The 16,917-nt window shown below is 41.1% G+C and overlaps 2 protein-coding genes and 1 long non-coding RNA gene across 16 annotated transcripts; 2 read left to right on the forward strand and 1 right to left on the reverse strand.

Annotated features, from left to right (window-relative positions):
• The first annotated feature begins 1,392 nt into the window (after positions 1–1,392).
• On the forward strand, positions 1,393–6,695 carry LOC144004145 (uncharacterized). Of its 2 annotated transcripts, none has more exons than XM_077501130.1 (17): positions 1,393–1,439; positions 1,513–1,556; positions 1,626–1,719; positions 2,255–2,378; positions 2,441–2,575; positions 2,637–2,705; positions 3,439–3,609; positions 3,737–3,833; positions 3,905–4,092; positions 4,540–4,884; positions 4,951–5,068; positions 5,128–5,333; positions 5,419–5,536; positions 5,748–5,920; positions 5,988–6,067; positions 6,260–6,555; positions 6,622–6,695. In XM_077501130.1, the coding sequence occupies exons 1-17, from the start codon at positions 1,417–1,419 to the stop codon at positions 6,651–6,653; spliced, it is 2,313 nt and encodes a 770-aa protein (XP_077357256.1). In that variant the 5' UTR covers positions 1,393–1,416; the 3' UTR covers positions 6,654–6,695. The 2 variants fall into 2 exon arrangements, with proteins under 2 accessions (XP_077357256.1, XP_077357257.1); XM_077501131.1 differs by having other exon boundaries at positions 6,260–6,531.
• Positions 6,696–7,817: 1,122 nt separating this feature from the next.
• On the forward strand, positions 7,818–13,865 carry LOC144004037 (uncharacterized). 4 transcript variants are annotated; one of them, XR_013279192.1, is made up of 6 exons: positions 7,818–8,016; positions 9,169–9,231; positions 10,762–10,845; positions 12,138–12,656; positions 12,754–12,895; positions 13,130–13,865. It is a non-coding gene; the product is annotated as an uncharacterized LOC144004037 (long non-coding RNA). The 4 variants fall into 4 exon arrangements; XR_013279190.1 differs by having other exon boundaries at positions 12,138–12,619; positions 12,737–12,895; XR_013279191.1 differs by having other exon boundaries at positions 10,762–10,870; positions 12,138–12,895.
• On the reverse strand, positions 12,052–14,562 carry LOC144004036 (uncharacterized). Of its 10 annotated transcripts, none has more exons than XR_013279186.1 (10): positions 14,386–14,562; positions 14,114–14,143; positions 14,001–14,039; positions 13,768–13,836; positions 13,610–13,680; positions 13,347–13,393; positions 12,745–13,257; positions 12,506–12,673; positions 12,245–12,337; positions 12,052–12,172 (listed from the first exon to the last, which is right to left on the reverse strand). XR_013279186.1 is itself a non-coding variant. In XM_077500923.1 (7 exons), the coding sequence occupies exons 3-7, from the start codon at positions 13,941–13,943 to the stop codon at positions 13,173–13,175; spliced, it is 228 nt and encodes a 75-aa protein (XP_077357049.1). In that variant the 5' UTR covers positions 13,944–14,039; positions 14,114–14,143; positions 14,386–14,561; the 3' UTR covers positions 13,061–13,172. The 10 variants fall into 10 exon arrangements, 4 of the variants coding, with proteins under 4 accessions (XP_077357049.1, XP_077357047.1, XP_077357048.1 ...); XR_013279184.1 differs by having other exon boundaries at positions 12,838–12,875; positions 13,114–13,257; positions 13,610–13,791; positions 13,884–14,039; positions 14,386–14,561; XR_013279183.1 differs by having other exon boundaries at positions 12,745–12,875; positions 13,114–13,257; positions 13,610–13,791; positions 13,884–14,039; positions 14,386–14,561.
• Between the last annotated feature and the right edge of the window lie 2,355 nt (positions 14,563–16,917).

The raw sequence follows: 16,917 nt of genomic DNA on the forward strand, positions 1-16,917 counted from the left end.
CCACTTTGTTAATGACACACAGTGACTCAAATGTTAACGAACAACAATGCCGGCCGACACTCCACCAACCTCCCTGCCGCCAGCTTTAGTCACCGGAGTACACAATGGGGGGCCATTATGCAAATGTCAAGGCATTGTCGCAAAACTCTTCCAACATCGTACTAGCTGGCCAGTTCAAGATAGTAACCGCGCGTTCCCTTTCGAGTGGATCAATCCGACCACGACTTGACTTTTGAAAGCGTGCGAGCGCCGGGGGCCTGTCGCGAAGCGGGATCAACACGGCGTCAACGCGTACGCGCCTTGTCAGGGTCGATTGAACGTCTTCAGCGGCTCGACCCGCCAACGTGGGCGGAGGAACAACGTCTCGCTTACTGATTTTCAGTTTGTTAGTCATTGCCAGTCATTTTTCTAAAATTCTATGTGACTTCTTACTCTTTATAGCGTAAGCTAGGCTACATTACGCATATGTGTACAAATATGTCATCACATGGCGCCCATTTAACAACAATGTTCAGTTAGTTGTATTTATATAATGGCCTACAAGTGGTTTCCATCCAAATATTTATTGTAATTGTGACTTTGCGACTGTGCTCGCAAATGTTTGTGATATTTTGGATGGTGACCATCGATTGATGCAAATAAAGAAAGAAAGCTGCATTTTATTTGACTACTATTATACTTTTTGTGACTCTCATTTGCAATAGCAGAGTAGCAAATCAATTTTAACGTTGACAGTTTTCTCATAACATGTTAGTTGTGTTAGCTGCTATGCTAACTGGTCAAGAACAAACTTATTGTAGCTACAGTATATAATGAAAAACTGAAGCACTTTGATATTAGTAGGCCAATATCTTTTTCAGACAACAAGGTTGTGTACGGTTTGAGTGATTCACTCCATTAGAGTCACATAGTTCACTTTTTTTTCTCTTCCTCAAGATGGCTAAAATGATTTCAGTTTCAATGTTAGATGTATGTTGACAGACAACTTCAGAACATAATTACTAGTCCTAATTATATGTTTGTGATAAAGAAAAAATGTTACACAATTACAAAATCATTTAAGAAAAGCTGATTTAAAACCATATATTTGATATGCAAGTTGGTCATCATGAGGAAAAGCCGTTCTCGGAGAGCTCAAGAGCCATTTGATACAATTATATTTTGGAATCACTTTTATCAGCGACAGTTATGATTTTGTCTTAAAACAAATATAATTTACACAAATTGTTTCTGCATTTTGTGCACAGACTATTTGTAATTTCATGTGAGGGACACAAAATGTCTGGAAGGACAAACAAACACAAACTGCTACTGATTGATTGCTAATGAGCGTCACCCTCGGGTGTCACAACGAGGGGCCTCCGATTGGTCGGTTGGTTTCTTTAAAAGCTGGTTTCCTGGTGGCTGCATGTAACTATGGCGTGGCTCTTTTATTTGTGGTAAGACTGCTTTGCTGTGAGACAAGCAACTACATAAATTCTACAATTTGTTTGTATGCTTTTTGTCTTTCAGGGCGGTGTGGCTTCAGTCCACGTTGGCTGATCCCGTTCCCGATGGTACGGAATGAGCTGCTTTTTCCCGAAATCCAAAGCACCATTTTGAATGATGATGCATTTTGTTCACAGGAGTTCTGGACATGGATTGTCACGATCGTTCCTTCGTGATAGCTGTGGCCCTCTCGTTCGCTGGGAATGATGCTCGCTTCGAGGCCGTCGGCAAGTCCGGTGGTTTAATACTGCATGTACATTATACGGGATGTTCATTGTGGCGAGAGTATAGACCTGAGTTGTACATTAGTATTAATTGCTGTCACGTGCTGCGGTTGGATCCTATAACGCAGACACAAATAAGATTTTAACTAGTTATTCACATAACATCAAGAGGCGTAGAACAAATTTGACTAGATGAGAATCACGAGACGCCAGGCCCTCTTGGGCTGTGGAGATGCACAGAGGAACAGCGGTAATAATCAGACAAACGCACACTTTTCAGTTTAGCTTTAATAGACAGTGAATTGAACGGATTGGTTGTGACTAGACATGTGGGTGACAGGACTGACATGGAATTATCTGATTGGCTGTTGACCAAGTAAAGCGATTAAAGTTCTTGACATCACATAGCTCCTGACATCATATACCATTGTTCCAGTTGAACCCAGATGGTTGCATCAATTCAAAACAGACACTTGACCTCATGACCCAAACATCACCCTGACATGACCCAGTAATGACAATTTTTCTCCCCTCATAGACAGGACGGGCACGTACGCCATTACCGAGCCGTACGCGGCCAAGTGCGGCTACAGTCTCACGGTCTCGCCGCCGAGTGGTCGTGTGGAGCTGCACGCGTCCTACTTCAGCTGTCACACGGAGAAAAGGGTATCGTCTGTAAATGCTCTGTGAAACCAGGCAACAGCACTGATGGGTATCCCGGTTCTTAGGATGATCAGGTCTTTGCATTCAGCTTCAACCTGTTGAGGCGTGACGGCGATGTCGTCTATGCTCTCAACAAGACCTGCTCCCCATCCCTGGAGTGGTCTCCTCGAGAGGTCTCCTGTGAACTCAACTACATGGAGGTGCGTTTGTTGCTTCGGTTGAGTTGCGTTCAGGTTCGAAGGTGTGCCGGTTTGTCTTCAGGTGTCCGTGAAGAGCGAAGTCTCATGTGCTGCCAGGAAGGATGACGACAACTGGAATGTTCTCACACATGTGAGTTGCAAAATGATGCTTGATAAACCTAGCTTAGCAAACGTGGCTCTTTTGGCCAACTAGAACACCTCAGTACCAGACACACTGTAAATGGTTGGGTCCTAAATAACCCAAATTGGGTTAAGACTGGACCGACCCAACATTTTGAGTCATTTAATTAAGCCAAAAAGTTGGGTCTAATGAATAACTGACAAACCCCAAAATTGTTTTATAGTTTAATTTAATTTAAAAAAAGGGTTAAATTAGTAACTCACAAATCCAGTTTGTTTGGGTTGCTTTGTGGATTAATTTGACCCAACAACAAAAAAGTTGTCAGTGATCCACTTTGTTTTAGGTTGTTTGTAGGGTATTGCGCCTTACTTTTTGGGAATATTGAATAGCCCAATTGAATTGTGTAAAATATTTGAACCAACTTTTTGAGGTATTTAACCCAAAAGGTTGAGTCTTTGTTAACTTTTTTTGTTTTGTGGGTTCTTTTTTTAACCCAACTTTCTGCGTTTTACCAAAAGGTTCAGCCAGTCCCTTTTTGACCAATTTTTTTTTTTTTTTTTTTTTTTTTTTTTTTTAAACCTGCTTTCTCACTTCACACAACAGCATCAGAACAACTTTATCTTGGTCTTAACACACCACACATATCATTTCATGAATCCATATTTGTCTTTAATGAAAATATTTGCACTATTTAAATGCATAATGTGAAGCAGGTTTGGGGATCCTCTTGTGTCCTCTGCAGGCACATGACTCATCAACTTCGGACTGGCATGTGATGTTCCAGAGGGACGAGGAGCAGATGGAGCCGATGAGCCTCTCGGATGCCCGTCAGCAAGGGTACACGTTCGACCTTAGCGACGAGAGGCTCGTCTTCCGCACGCCCTATGGACAGCCGGAATCGTTCATTGTCATGGTTAGAGTTCCAGAAATGTTCTTGGAATAAAAAAAAAACAAAGTTAGCAATTTGGCAATATTTCTGTTTAACATGGCATGGAAATGTACTAGCCATTTTCAATCCCTTTGCAAACTGGTGTCTTCAGGTGAACGGCATCCCCGTTGAGGTGGTCCATGCCACGCTCTTCTCCAGACAACGCTGGTTGGTCATCATGGTGGACCTGGTGGCGACGTGCTCAATGCGTCTGTATCATCTCTCGCGTGCCTGAAATGTTTCTCCTCCCTCGTTACCTACTCGCTCGTCTCTCGAACAGACCAAGGTGCTTACGAGGACAGTGGCCACATGCTTTTCAAGACTCCCGAGTCGCCCTATCCCGGCCCTGATACCACGCGGCTCAGTGTCGGCTTCGGCGGCGGCCATTTTGAAGACGGTGACGTGGTAACGGAGAATGACACGGTCCAGATAAGAATTCCCTTGGATGCGAAAGGTGTACTCAGGAAGGTCTGTATGCAAAGTGACGGTGTTTTCTCAAATTGGAAGTCGACCTTAAACATTTCTTGACAATGTTGTGACCTCACTAGTGAAACATGACGTTCTGATTGAGATTACATTATTGGAATATGAGTTATGAAGCAAAATCAAGCCTTTTTTTACCTCTCTCAGGGAGCGGCCATTTTGCCACTTGCTGTCCACTGAAGATGACATGTTGCTCGGGGATCACCTGTTTTCTGAAGCTGTCCTGTCATTGGTTGTTACCTGAGCAAAAGTGTCATCTTAAGTCGGCAGCAAGTGGCAAAATGGCTGCCCTCTGAGATGGATATAAACTGCTAGATTTTGCTGCTTACCTCATATTCCACAAACACGATATCAACCAGAATGGCATATTTAGAATAGTGGGGCTACATAGAACTTTTTTTTTTTTTTTTTTTTTTTTTTTTTTTTTTGTAGAGCCTTGCCAGTGGTGACCTTTACGAGTTCTACACCTTCCATGTCTACCTGGAGCAAATGTTTGAGCACGAGGAGGCGGAGACCAGGCTGCGCCTTCACCGGACGCTGACCACACCCCTGCTGCCACGCCCACTTTTTACCCAGAACCGAAGTATCGTTGAGGAGCGCCTCTTTCAGGTCTACCTGGGCGACGTGCCCAAGGACGTCCGCTTGGTTCTGCTTCAGCTCAACGGGCGTGAGGCGCTGTACACCAACTCGTGTTCCGTTGCGGATATCACGCAAGCCGCGCACGGCCACGGCTACCTGCTGAAAGTGTCGTTTGATGACCCTGCCGTCACGCAGCAGGTAGACGCTGTCGTTTTTTGAATCGGTCATCTGACGTGGTTCCGCTCACAAGTGTTCTCCCCCTAGTACTTCGAAATGTACGGAACTGTGCAATACAGTTTGGACATCAACTACACGCTGAGTGTTGTGCCTGAGAACGAGCCCTACTACTACTTTGTGAGCGTCAGTGCAGTGGCTGGCCCCGGTGAGTCAAATATTTCCATCGGAGTGTCAATTGGAATGAAGAATGAGTTTCCGCTTTAGCTCCGCCAGTCCTGGACGCGTTTTGCTCGGAGTCCGGCATCACCTTCAACGCGGACAACTGGGCTTTCGACTTCCTGTGGTCCATCGGCGTGGGATCGGCCACGCTGACGCCGGAGCTGGCGGTGCAACTGGGCTACAAGATGAGCAATGCTAGTGAGAAACTGCAGCTGGATGTGCCCGTCTACTCGCAGGGCTTCCACTATGAGGTCCGGGCGGGCTTGGATTTGATCTGCTTTCGTCTGTTTGGGGAAGTCATTTATTTTAATTTCCTTGTTTGGTCATTTGTTTTAGGAAATCACCTTGGAGAATTTCTTGGGCACTTTTGAGATCCTTGTGAAAGATCGTCAGACGGGGGCTGTTCAGAAATCTGTTACAAAGACTTGTACTTTTGTGACATCAGAACTTATTGGTAAGTTGTTTTTTTTTAACATGCTACTGTAGTATCAATGTGTATCGCTTTAAAGAGCAGGACCTGGTGAGTGACATGGGTGGCGGCAAATTAGGTTAATATCGAAACTCTGCTTTCATAGTTATTAATAGCTCGTTTTGTACTGAAATTGTGAATTTTGCTAGTCTAAAAGTTGTGCAAAAAAAGTTAGATGGTCCTCATGTGTCTTTAGTGTGTTCCACTCATGGGAGGATGACCGTAGTAGCTGACTTGTCTCAGATAACCCCAAGCGGTGCAACCCCGTCAACAAGCAACCTCCTGGACGTTTTCTGCAGCCCTGCAGAATCTGATGACACCAGGGCACTTTTCTCTTTCCCGCTCAATAGTTGTGGCTCCAAAGTGAAGGTAATCAGATGACCAAGTTGCAACATGTGTGAGAATTTCTACATTTTTCCTCCCGACTCCTTTTTAGCTCAGCCATGGTAACGTGATCTATCAAAATGAGATTTTCTACAGCAAGAATGTGGACGGCTCGGAGGTTGTCGAAAAGAGGTTTGTTTCTCGCTTTACTTGGAGAAAACGTTTGTTTTATATGTTAAAGGATGTGGATGGAGTTTGAAATAAACTATTTTGGGTTCATAGTTGATGGCACCAAGATCTGTCCTTTAATTTCTTTTGCACAAATGGAGAAAACAAGAGAGGTTCCCAAAAAATATGCAAACAGTTTACACTGTTGATCCACAGGTTGGTGGTGCAATGCACGTATCCTCTGGAAGGCCTCCACAGGCTCTTCTCCACATACAGGTTTGAGTCGGACAACCCCGGCATAGGTAGCATGATCACCAAGCAGCTCCCAGCAGGAATCGGCACCACGACCCTTCGCGCTCCCGTCACGACGAGAGCGCTATCGACGAGAGCTCAGACGACGCCCGTGGCAGTAAGGACCAGCGCCGCTCCAGCCCGCATGCGTTTGGGCTCCAATCCCGCTGTGCGCTACGTCCGTGTGTCGAAACAAGGCAAACCTCACCCTAACAGAAAAGGTTGAAGCATCTTTCAAGTGTTCAAATTGTCCTGCAATAAAACTCAACTTTTTGATTTCTTTGCAGGTGCTAAAGGATGGAAAATTGGCAGGATCTGAATGCATTTTAACTATGTTCAATAAAATTGTATTAAATCTTAAGAGTACAGAATCATTTTTGGGATTTCCTTTTTCTTTGAAGCCCATCCAGATTGAAAGTGGATGGCTCTTTTGTAGTCTGAACTGTCACAAAACACATGAAATCTGATTTTTGCAAGATGGATTGAAACGTTTGGGAGACAATTTCATATTGCATTTGGACAGGATGTCAGTCTAAACAGCTCCAAACATACTTTGACTGTCCAATAAATCACTCCAAGGAGGTGACACTTAATCTGTACATTGGCATATGTAAAAGGTCTGCATGTAAAAATGTCAAAACTAAATTTTACTCCTCTGGGAAAAACTGATTTTATGACAATGGAAGGAGGCAAGCATTGTTTCCTGGCTTTTACTTGAAATAGTCAGGGTAATAAAAATTACAATTTGAGTAATCAATGTAATTCTACAATTAGTGACAGCACTATATAATTTGTGTGAAGACACTGAATGCATTTGATTTCTCACAATAATTAGCAAACCAATATGAATATCCAACACTATTTCTATAAATCACAATGCCCCATTACCAGTGACCCATTTTAGGACCACTCGTGTGGTCCTTGGGAGTAATTAGTCATGTTGGTGACCTGTTTTTGTGTTGAGATATATATATTTACTTTCTATATACACTTTGAAAAAATAAGAAGGCTGTGTTCTCATTTTCTCGTTCTCGTTTTCAATGTTTCTTAGTTTAGGACTCCTGACAATTTTTTTCCACTTTAAATTCTGTTTTGTTTTTACCACGTTTACCTTTGTTATTGGGATTTCGTTAGGTACATAATGTCTTGTAAATGTTTACTATTTTGCTTCTACATGCCATGTTCTAGCTGTAGATTCCCATTTGTCAAATAAAGAATCGTAGAGGGGAAAAAATACGTTGGTGTCCCCTGGTTTGGGGGAACGAGCAGTTTAAATCGTTTAAAGTTTTAACTTTAAACTCCGTTCGACACATCTTAATGACAACTATCCCCTCTCTTTCATATTTTTTTTTAGCTCGACCTGTTCATTTTGGAATTAATAAAGGCATTCATTAAAAAAAAAGAAAAAAAGTTAGCGCTCGATTTTAGCTACGACCCGGAAGTTATTAAACACCGACCGGAAAAGAAAAGGAGAAGAGGAAGAAAACGAGGAATTGTTTGTTTTAGCGGTTTGTTTTTTCGCGCACATGATTGAGTCAAGTTACGTTAGCATTAGTCAGTGATTTTTGATTGTTTACATGCACACTGGCGTCCGCAACAAAGGAATATTGTCTCACGTCTCACGGAATATTGCCCGTTACCTGCACGTCAGTTGAAGAAAAGTGGCGACTTGTTGTGAAAAGGTAAGTCATGCTCAACTTTTCCACGTTTTCACTGCATGGGCCTCTAAAAGTATATTCTTGTTTTAAAAGAACCACCGTCTCCTATTTAACGTGTCTTCAGTTGACTCGATTGGATCAAAACATTAGACGCGTTTACAAAATCTAACGAGAGAAGATACTAATGCTATTTTCGAATTTAAAATGTGTTTATTAGACTACCTGTCAAAACAGTCAGATAATAATAAAATAGAACAGTAACAGGTAGCAGGATAAAAGAAAACCCGGTTTGAGCATTTTATTATTATTTTTTTTATCATGAATCAATCAGTGTTCCTGAACTTCCAGATGGGTTGTGGAGGAGTTATTAGTTAATGCTGCATTCAAGGATGGTCGGAAGTCGGATATATCCGAGTTGGTTTTTCCCAGTTCCGACCTAAAAAGCGTTCGAGGCGAAAGTAAACAAACCAAAAGATAAATTGTTGTTTTATTTTGTTCCTCAAAACTCATTTTGACTTCCAGCAAATTTACCTGCTCGCAATTTTGCTTCATTTATTGTTTTTATATTATTCATAAGTATTTCATACAGTTCAGTAGTTCACCGTAAACTACTTAAGTGTATGGATTGCTTATGAAATAAGATTAAAACAATAAATGAAGCAAAATTGCAAAAAGATAGGTTTTCGGGAGGTCAAATTGAGTTTTGAGGACCAAAATAAAAAAACAAGTTATCATTATCCGCCATTTTGTTTGTTTACTTTCACCTCGACCGCTTTGAGGTCGGAACTGGGAAGTTTCAACTCGGGTATTTCCGACTTCCGACTATCCTCGAATGCAGATAAGGGCGTGGCATCAGCGGCGAAGGCATGGTCTTAAGCGGGTGATGGGCGTGAGAAGGGTGGAGTCAGCAGAGCGAGCGAGCTGGTGGGGGAGTGGCTTAATTTTGAACGCACTGACCTGCTTGCTTACTGCATGTATCACTTGCATTTTATTAAAAATAATCGACAGCCTGCCTATGGTCAAAACTTCAATAATATTACATTTATGAAGTACTGACATGAATATTTAAGAGTTTTTCAATTGTTTTAAATCCAAGTGTTTTATGCAAATTAGCACCTACTTTATGCAAATGAGCATCACTCACTGCTTACTTTTTGTTTTCTTGACATGATGGAGGCCGTTTGGGACATGGATGGGCCTGCGCTAAAACCGTGCAATTGGAAACCTGCTTTTAGACAGGTGCGTGTACTTTTTTGTTTTGTTTTTTACATAAAGAATGCTATGCTGTGTGCTGGAGGAGGTGTGAGTGATGCCACTTAGCCATTTGTCAGTCACTTTGGCTTCTGCTTGATGTACTTCAGACGTACACCAGAACATATTCAATGGTTCTAAACATGTGCTTCTTTTAAAATCACATTGGTGTGGCCTAAATTATTGAAAAAAACAAAATAAATAAATAAATAGAAAATGTTTAAAATAAGATGGCAAAATAAAAACAAGTTGTTGTTTTTTTAAAGTCAATTAGATTGATATGTTGTCTACTTATTAAAATAAATACTATTTGTAAAAAAAAAAAAAAGAATGTTTAAAATAAGTTGGCAAAATAAAAACATCTTTTTTTAATTTAAAAAAAAAAAAGTCAATTAGATTGTTTTCTACTTATTAAAATAAATACAAATTGTAAAAAAAAAATAATAATAAATTAGAAAATGTTTAAAATAAGTTGGCAAAATAAAAACATCTTTTTTTTTAAAAGTCAATTAGATTGATATGTCTATTTATTAAAATAAATACTATTTGTAAAAAAAAAAAAAAAAAAAAAAAAAAAAACTTCAAAAAAATCTTCAATAAAAGCACATGTCCAGGAGCATTGAATGATGTACTTGTTGTCCGGTTCCATGTGTGGCAGTGTTGTGCAGTCGATGAATTGGGTTTGGCCTATAGAGAGATCAGTCAGTTGTTTTTTGGTTGCGCTTATGTACTGAATGACTTTCCAAAATGGTCACATTCTTAGGTACACCCTAGTTGTTGTCTTGGCTAATGTATACAGGTTATGATAGTAGTTAGACAAGTCATGATGTGTCAGTTGATACCCCTCAAGTTTAGTGTACCTAATCAAGTGTCCAAATATTAGGTACACTCTGTCTTATTTGTTGACTATGTGGACATAGTTTAGTCTATTGACAGATAGATCATGAGCACAAATGTCACGAGTGGACAGTAGAACCTCTGCATGTTGTTCTATGTGGTATGTGAACTTCAACATGGTATTATGGGATGTGTGCTACTTCAAATGCATATAGAAATTGTTAAAAAAAAAAAAAATTGTTCAGCTTTTCCTGATGATTCCACCTGCTAACTTGTGTTAACAATTTTTAACCTTAAAGTCTGGATGAGCCATTTTAACTCTTTGACTGCCAAAGACATTTAATAATGATTAGTAAAATTCTGATGAATGGAATGCGATCTTTCATTTAGTAGCCACATTGTATATGTTGTAAAGGCAAACAATATTCTTTTAATTAAAACGCTCAAAAGCGGCTGGCACTGTGGATTTTTTTGTTTGGTTTTTATAATGTGTGGCAGTCAAAGTTAATGACAATTTGCCATTTTAGCTCTTTACAAAGTTGCTATGTCAGTTTTTTTTTTTTTTGTTTTTTTTTGGTTGTGCTAGTTAGCACTCGACTTGGTTGTGACCCAGAAGTGTTGTTTGTAATTTGATCTCAAATTTGAGCTTTACTCACTACTTTTGTTTTTGTTTCCTGACAGGATGGAGCGGTCTCGGACGAACACGCTGCCGACAGACTCAAGACTTGAGGACGTGTGGATGGGTCGGCGCCGCGTTGACAGCAAGTTAGCCAATTGTTGTGCGCTTGAGGTATGTGATGTCACGAAGCCATTTCTCAGTGCACCACTTTAATTTAACCTCTGCTTGATGTACGACACGCACGGCAGAACATCATTCAGTGTTTGAACATGTGCTTTATTAAATGACATTGTTGCGCCCATATTATTGAAAATGTTTTGAAAGTTGGCAAAATAACACTGATGTATTTTTAAATAGTTATTTTTGCCCACTTATTAAAAAAATTCTTAAGCGCATGTCCAGAAGCACTGAATGATATTCTTGTCTATTAATGCGTTTGTCAGTGCACGTTCTGTAATAAGTGGGTGGCATGATGGGCTCATGTGACATCACGCACGCACACGCACGCAACATGGTGTCATGTGCTGCTGCTTCCATGTACAGCCTGCCAACCATTATTGCTGAAATGGTGTCAAATTGTAAAAAAACAAAACTGTCAAATATATTATTCAACTGGAATGAGCGTCTCTGTGTTTTATTTCGAACCGCACTGTGAAATTTCAAATTGTGACAATTTGTCAGTGTGGATTGTTCAGGTTGTCCTTGTAGATATTTGGCCTCTGGCTTTCTCGGTTCATTCTTCAGGCCAGATGACGGGATTTTGAGCAAGAATCGAGGAAGCCTGCTGGGACCAGGGGCCAAAACATCTTCAAGAACAACCTGAACAATCCACTTGCAATCCATTCAAGGCCCGAAAAATGCTTTCTTGCAACTATTAAGTGTCAACATGCAAATGATAGGCCATAGCTCCACCCACTTCAGGGAAAAATATTAATTAATTTGCATAACTGACCACTCCCTCTCGCAACTGACCTATCAGGTGTCTGTATGCAAATTAATTTGCATAACCACGCCCACTTTTACACACAAAATAGGGTATATTGCATAATTTGCATAGCCGCACCCATTTATGCAAATCACTAGGCAGATTAATTTGCATAAACCCCACCCACTTAATGGAGCCAACCAATCAGATTCTGACACCGTTACAGAACCCACCAATCAATTTCTTCCTGTTCAGAAACTTGCATAACCCCACCCACCATGCAACTTAGCCACACCCCTTTATTTGACAAGAAACGTTTTATGAAACATTTCAAGAAATTTTTTGTAATCTGTTGGCTGTAATGTTACAAGAAGAGTTAAGGAAATATGCAATTTGTCAACTGTTTTTTGCTAAGTGCATGTTTAATGGCAAACTGGGAAAAAAAACACAAAAACTTTTTTTATTTATTTTTTATTAAGTTGGATAACTTGATTGCTGTCTCCTTGTCACCAGGTGAATTGGAGCCAGCAGGAGCAGATCGTGCAGACCTAAGACAAAAGGACAGCGAGTCAAGTCAACTTGTTGTGCAGCAAATGATTTTGAAATGTGATGAAACTCACCAGCACAGAAGGGGATCTGACAACTTTTGTGGGATTTGTGCCAACTTGCTCACACTGCTGCATCGCCAGGAAGCCCACCATGTTCCTCGGCACCTGTGGCACAACATTGGAAAAGCTTACAGTCAATGTCTTCAAGATGATGGCAGCAATGTAGCACCAAAAAACAAATGTTGGACAGTCACTGCCTGGATTCTACAACAATGCATTTATTTAAATGCAGCAAATTTGACAAGATGAAACCCCCCAGCTGCAGAAGAGGACCTGCGAGTTGTTTGTGTGACTGTCGGTGATGACGCAGCTGCATTCACAGGAAGTCTACCATGAAGAAATGTGACATGGATCGACGGCCTACTCGAACCTTCCACTTCTTTGCAGGTTGCTCCAGTCTGGCTTCTGGACACTCCTCCAGCTGGTTTGACCTTTGATCATCTTGGGAAAACAAAAAAAAATACATTACTATTTTTTTTTTTTTGCATGTGTGATTAACTGCAGGCTGGAACCTTCTGCAGAAGCCGCTTCGATGTGTGGCCTCCTGGAGCAGTTGACCGTTCTGCAAGGAGACAAAAACAAATCACTTCCTTGGGAGGACTCACCTTGATGTTCCGCTGTGACGGGGCCCCAACTTGGATTTCTAAAGAGAAATATCACAAGGTAATAACTTCATTTAGCCAACAATGGTGAAATTTGTAGTCAAAAAAAAAAAAAAAAAAAAGGTTAGTGTGGCCCATTTTGTTCTGCGAGAGGACTTTCACTCATGTCAAATATTTTAGGGCTTCAGAGTAGACCAACCGAAACAGGCAGCAAGCAATGAACCAGTCCAGCTTCTACTTCAGTTTATTAACATAAAAAAAAAAAATACGACTATGTACATATTTGTCTATGCAGGATCTTGGTGGCCAGGCAGTTTTTTCTCCATGTCCAATTCACTCTAATCTTCCTTCACTGGAAGCCTCCCTGCACACACAAGGGAAGTGGTTGAGCTTCACCAGGGCCCAGAGATGCTTTGGCACCACCTAGTGGACATAAGAAAAACCAACAACGTGTCAGTCAAGTCAAGTACAAAAAAAAAAAAAAAAAAAAAAAAAAAAAAAGGTAAATGTACCTTTGAGGGTCACTAGTGAAGCGCAGTTCAATGCAGCTTTGGGGGAACTACAAAAACAGATGTTCAAATATGTTAATCAAATGTTGGCGTCAGCCATTTTGTTTTGCAGCATGCTCAAACCCAGCAACGGCCGGCCGGCCTTGAACACAATTCTTGTTCCCAGGCAGCGCTGGTTCAAATCCAAATGCAGTTTAAGTGCACGCGCGCACACAAAAAAGCAGGATGTCAAAAAGGTCAGTGCAAGTCACCTGACATGCTCTTACCCTCCTTTAGTCTTGTCCAGGATGGAAACTACAACACGAGGCCAAGCTGTCAACTCGTTTTCCAAAGAAGCCTGCAGGGTGGAGTTATTGAGGTCGTGTACAGCACATTTTGCCATCGCCTTTTGAAATTCAGACTTTTGCTTGTAATGTGTCCCCACCTGAATTGCATCACTGGAAGCCTCCTGTTGGCATTCAGCATGTTAACTCATCCTCACCATGTGCTGAAACTAATTAAAACATCACATTTTCACGTGTATGAGTGTTTTTGTCTCACCAGTGACGAGAACAGGACTGAAGACACGACATTACATAGCTTAGAAACATGCAAGCACATTTAGCCGGTGGAGAGCAAAACAAACAAAATCTCAAAAAGATAGTGGAAGTACACAACTTTATTTCAAGGGGAGTTCATTCGTTTCAAGATACAAGCCTGTGGACAAATTAAAAGAAAGTTAAGAGTTGGTTGTCATTGAAGTTGGTAACGTACAAACGCTAGCAACCTACCTTCTGCTAACGAATGCTCCTCTCCGTACGCTGGAAAGGGAAAAGTTAGTTTGAAAAGTACGCAGTGTTATTCAAGACTTACCGTTTCCAAATACCGATTAGGCGTTTAATAAAGTTTTAACAAGTGTCAAATGTGTTTGTGTCGTGTTAGCACGCGGTTGACGTCAATTGACCGCGATTGAGCAAACATTTTAGCTAGCAAGGTGTTTGCACGCTGAAAAGGTGAACATGTTAAAAGTTACAACTAGTGTAAGGAGAATCTTTAAACAAACCTCATGTCAAAGTTTTTCGGTCATCTTGTCGAGATGAGTGGAGAACAGCAGGCGGAGGATGTCGACGTGATGCTGCCAAGCTGGTGAAGAAAGAATGCTCGTTCAATTAGTCACAGCTTATATAGGTTTTCCGGAACAACGTCATCACAAAAAAAAAAAAAAAACGTCATCACGTGCTATTTTTTCAAAAGCTTTATTTTCCCAAGAGTACGACAAACATATTTCAACTGCATTTAGACAGAAAATCCCGAGAAAAACAGCAAAGTCCTTCACAGGGGATCGAACCCTGCTCGTTTGGACCGGAGCCCATGTCGTTAGCCATTCGCCCAACCTGACTTGCCGGCTTCGATTCCTTTTGGTCGTAATTGTACTAAAAAGGGAGAAAGGGCGGCCACTGCAACAGCTGATTCTATGAATAGAACCGAAAACCCCAACGTCCTCAAATCCGAGATGGTCGAGTGGTATAGATCATTACCTTCGGATTACTTGTTCTCGTGTTCGAGCCTCGCTTTCTGCAATCTTTAGATTTCATACTTATGTATGTTATTCGTTCGAGGGTGCGCCAGCGAGGATCGAACCCGGGTCACTTGAACCGGAGGCAAAGTTTTATACCATTCGGCCATCATGGTTGAAGGTGCTCGCGTTTCAAGTTATGTATTTGTAGGATTTCCACATGCGTATTTGAACCCGATATATGCGATAAAATCCAGTTTTCCTACAGGAGAAGCTGGCCGAGCGGTTAGTGACAAAGGTTCCGCATTCAACGGTCACGGGTGCGACTCCAGGCCCTTTCTGCTTTTATGGGAGTATTTCTCAAAATTATCGAAAGATAGACAGCGGGGATCGCACCCGGTAGCACTGGTGCGGGAGTCATTGTTTTATTCCATTCGGCCAAGCGTTCACCCAGAGCTTTCAAAAAAAAAAATGAAAGTGATGAGTAGCTTCTCAGTTCGCTCAGGCGCACCCCCAAACTTCACGAATCCAACGATTGTTTTATATATTAACAGCTCACGAAGTCAATCATATTCCCACCCTGAATGTACTTACTCCAGTCATCCACAGGAGGGCAGTATTGTATCGTATCTCAGTTGCTTCTCCGTTTTCTTCTCAACTTTTACCACGACTTTGATTGACATTGAATCTCAACGATTCTTCTTGCTTTGTTGATCAGATACGTCTTTTCTTTTCTTTTATTTTTTTATGGGGAATCTATTCAAGTACGAATCCAACGATTGTTTTATATATAGCTCACGAAGTCCATCCTATTCCCACCCTGATGTAGTTACTCCAGACATCCACAGGAGGGCAGTATTGCATCGTATCTCAGTTGCTTCTCCGTTTTCCTCTCAACTTTCAGCACGACTTTCTTTGATCACCCACACGGATTCTCAACTATTCTTCTCTTGTTGATCAGGTACTTCTTTCTTTTATTTTTATAGGGAATATATTCAAGTACGAATCCAACGATTGTTTTATGTATTAACAGCTCACGAAGTCAATCCTATTCCCACCCTGAATGTACTTACTCCAGTCATCCACATGAGGGCAGCATTGCATCGTATCTCAGTTGCTTCTCCGTTTTCTTCTCAACTTTTACCACGACTTTGATTGATCACCCACACGGATTCTCAACGATTCTTCTTGTTTTGTTGATCAGATACTTATTTCTTTTATTATTTTTTTAATAGGCAATCTACTCAAGTACAAATCCAACGATTGTTTTATATATTAATAGCTCATGAAGTCAATCATATTCCCACCCTGATTGTAGTTACTCCAGACATCCACAGGAGGGCAGTATTGCATCGTATTTCATTTGCTTCTCCGTTTTCCTCTCAACTTTCACCACGACTTTGATCGACCACCCACACGGATTCTCAACAATTATTCTTGCTTTGTTGATCAGATACGTCTTTCTTTTATTTTTTTTTATTGGGAATCTACTCAAGTACGACTCCAACGATTGTTTTATATATAGCTCACGAACACGAAGTCAAGCCTATTCCCACCCTGATGTAGTTACTCCAGACATCCACAGGAGGGCAGTATTACATCGTATCTCAGTTGCTTCTCCGTTTTCCTCTCAACTTTCACCACGACTTTCTTTGACCACCCACACGGATTCTCAACGATTCTTCTTTTGTTTGATCAGATACTTTCTTTTATTTTTTTTATGGGGAATCTACTCAAGTACGAATCCAATGATTGTTTTATGTATTAACAGCTCACGAAGTCAATCTACCTTGAATGTAATTACACCAGACATCCACAGGAGGGCAGTATTGCATCGTATCTCAGTTGCTTCTCCGTTTTCCTCAACTTTCACCACGACTTTCTTTGACCACCCACACGGATTCTCAACGATTCTTCTTTTGTTTGATCAGATACTTTCTTTTATTTTTTTATGGGGAATCTACTCAAGTACGAATCCAATGATTGTTTTATGTATTAACAGCTCACGAAGTCAATCCTACCCAGAACGTAATTACACCAGACATCCACAGGAGGGCAGTATTACATCGTACCTCAGTT

This window comes from Festucalex cinctus, chromosome 16 (genome assembly GCF_051991245.1).
Source record: "Festucalex cinctus isolate MCC-2025b chromosome 16, RoL_Fcin_1.0, whole genome shotgun sequence".
NCBI classification, from domain to species: Eukaryota; Metazoa; Chordata; class Actinopteri; order Syngnathiformes; family Syngnathidae; genus Festucalex; species Festucalex cinctus.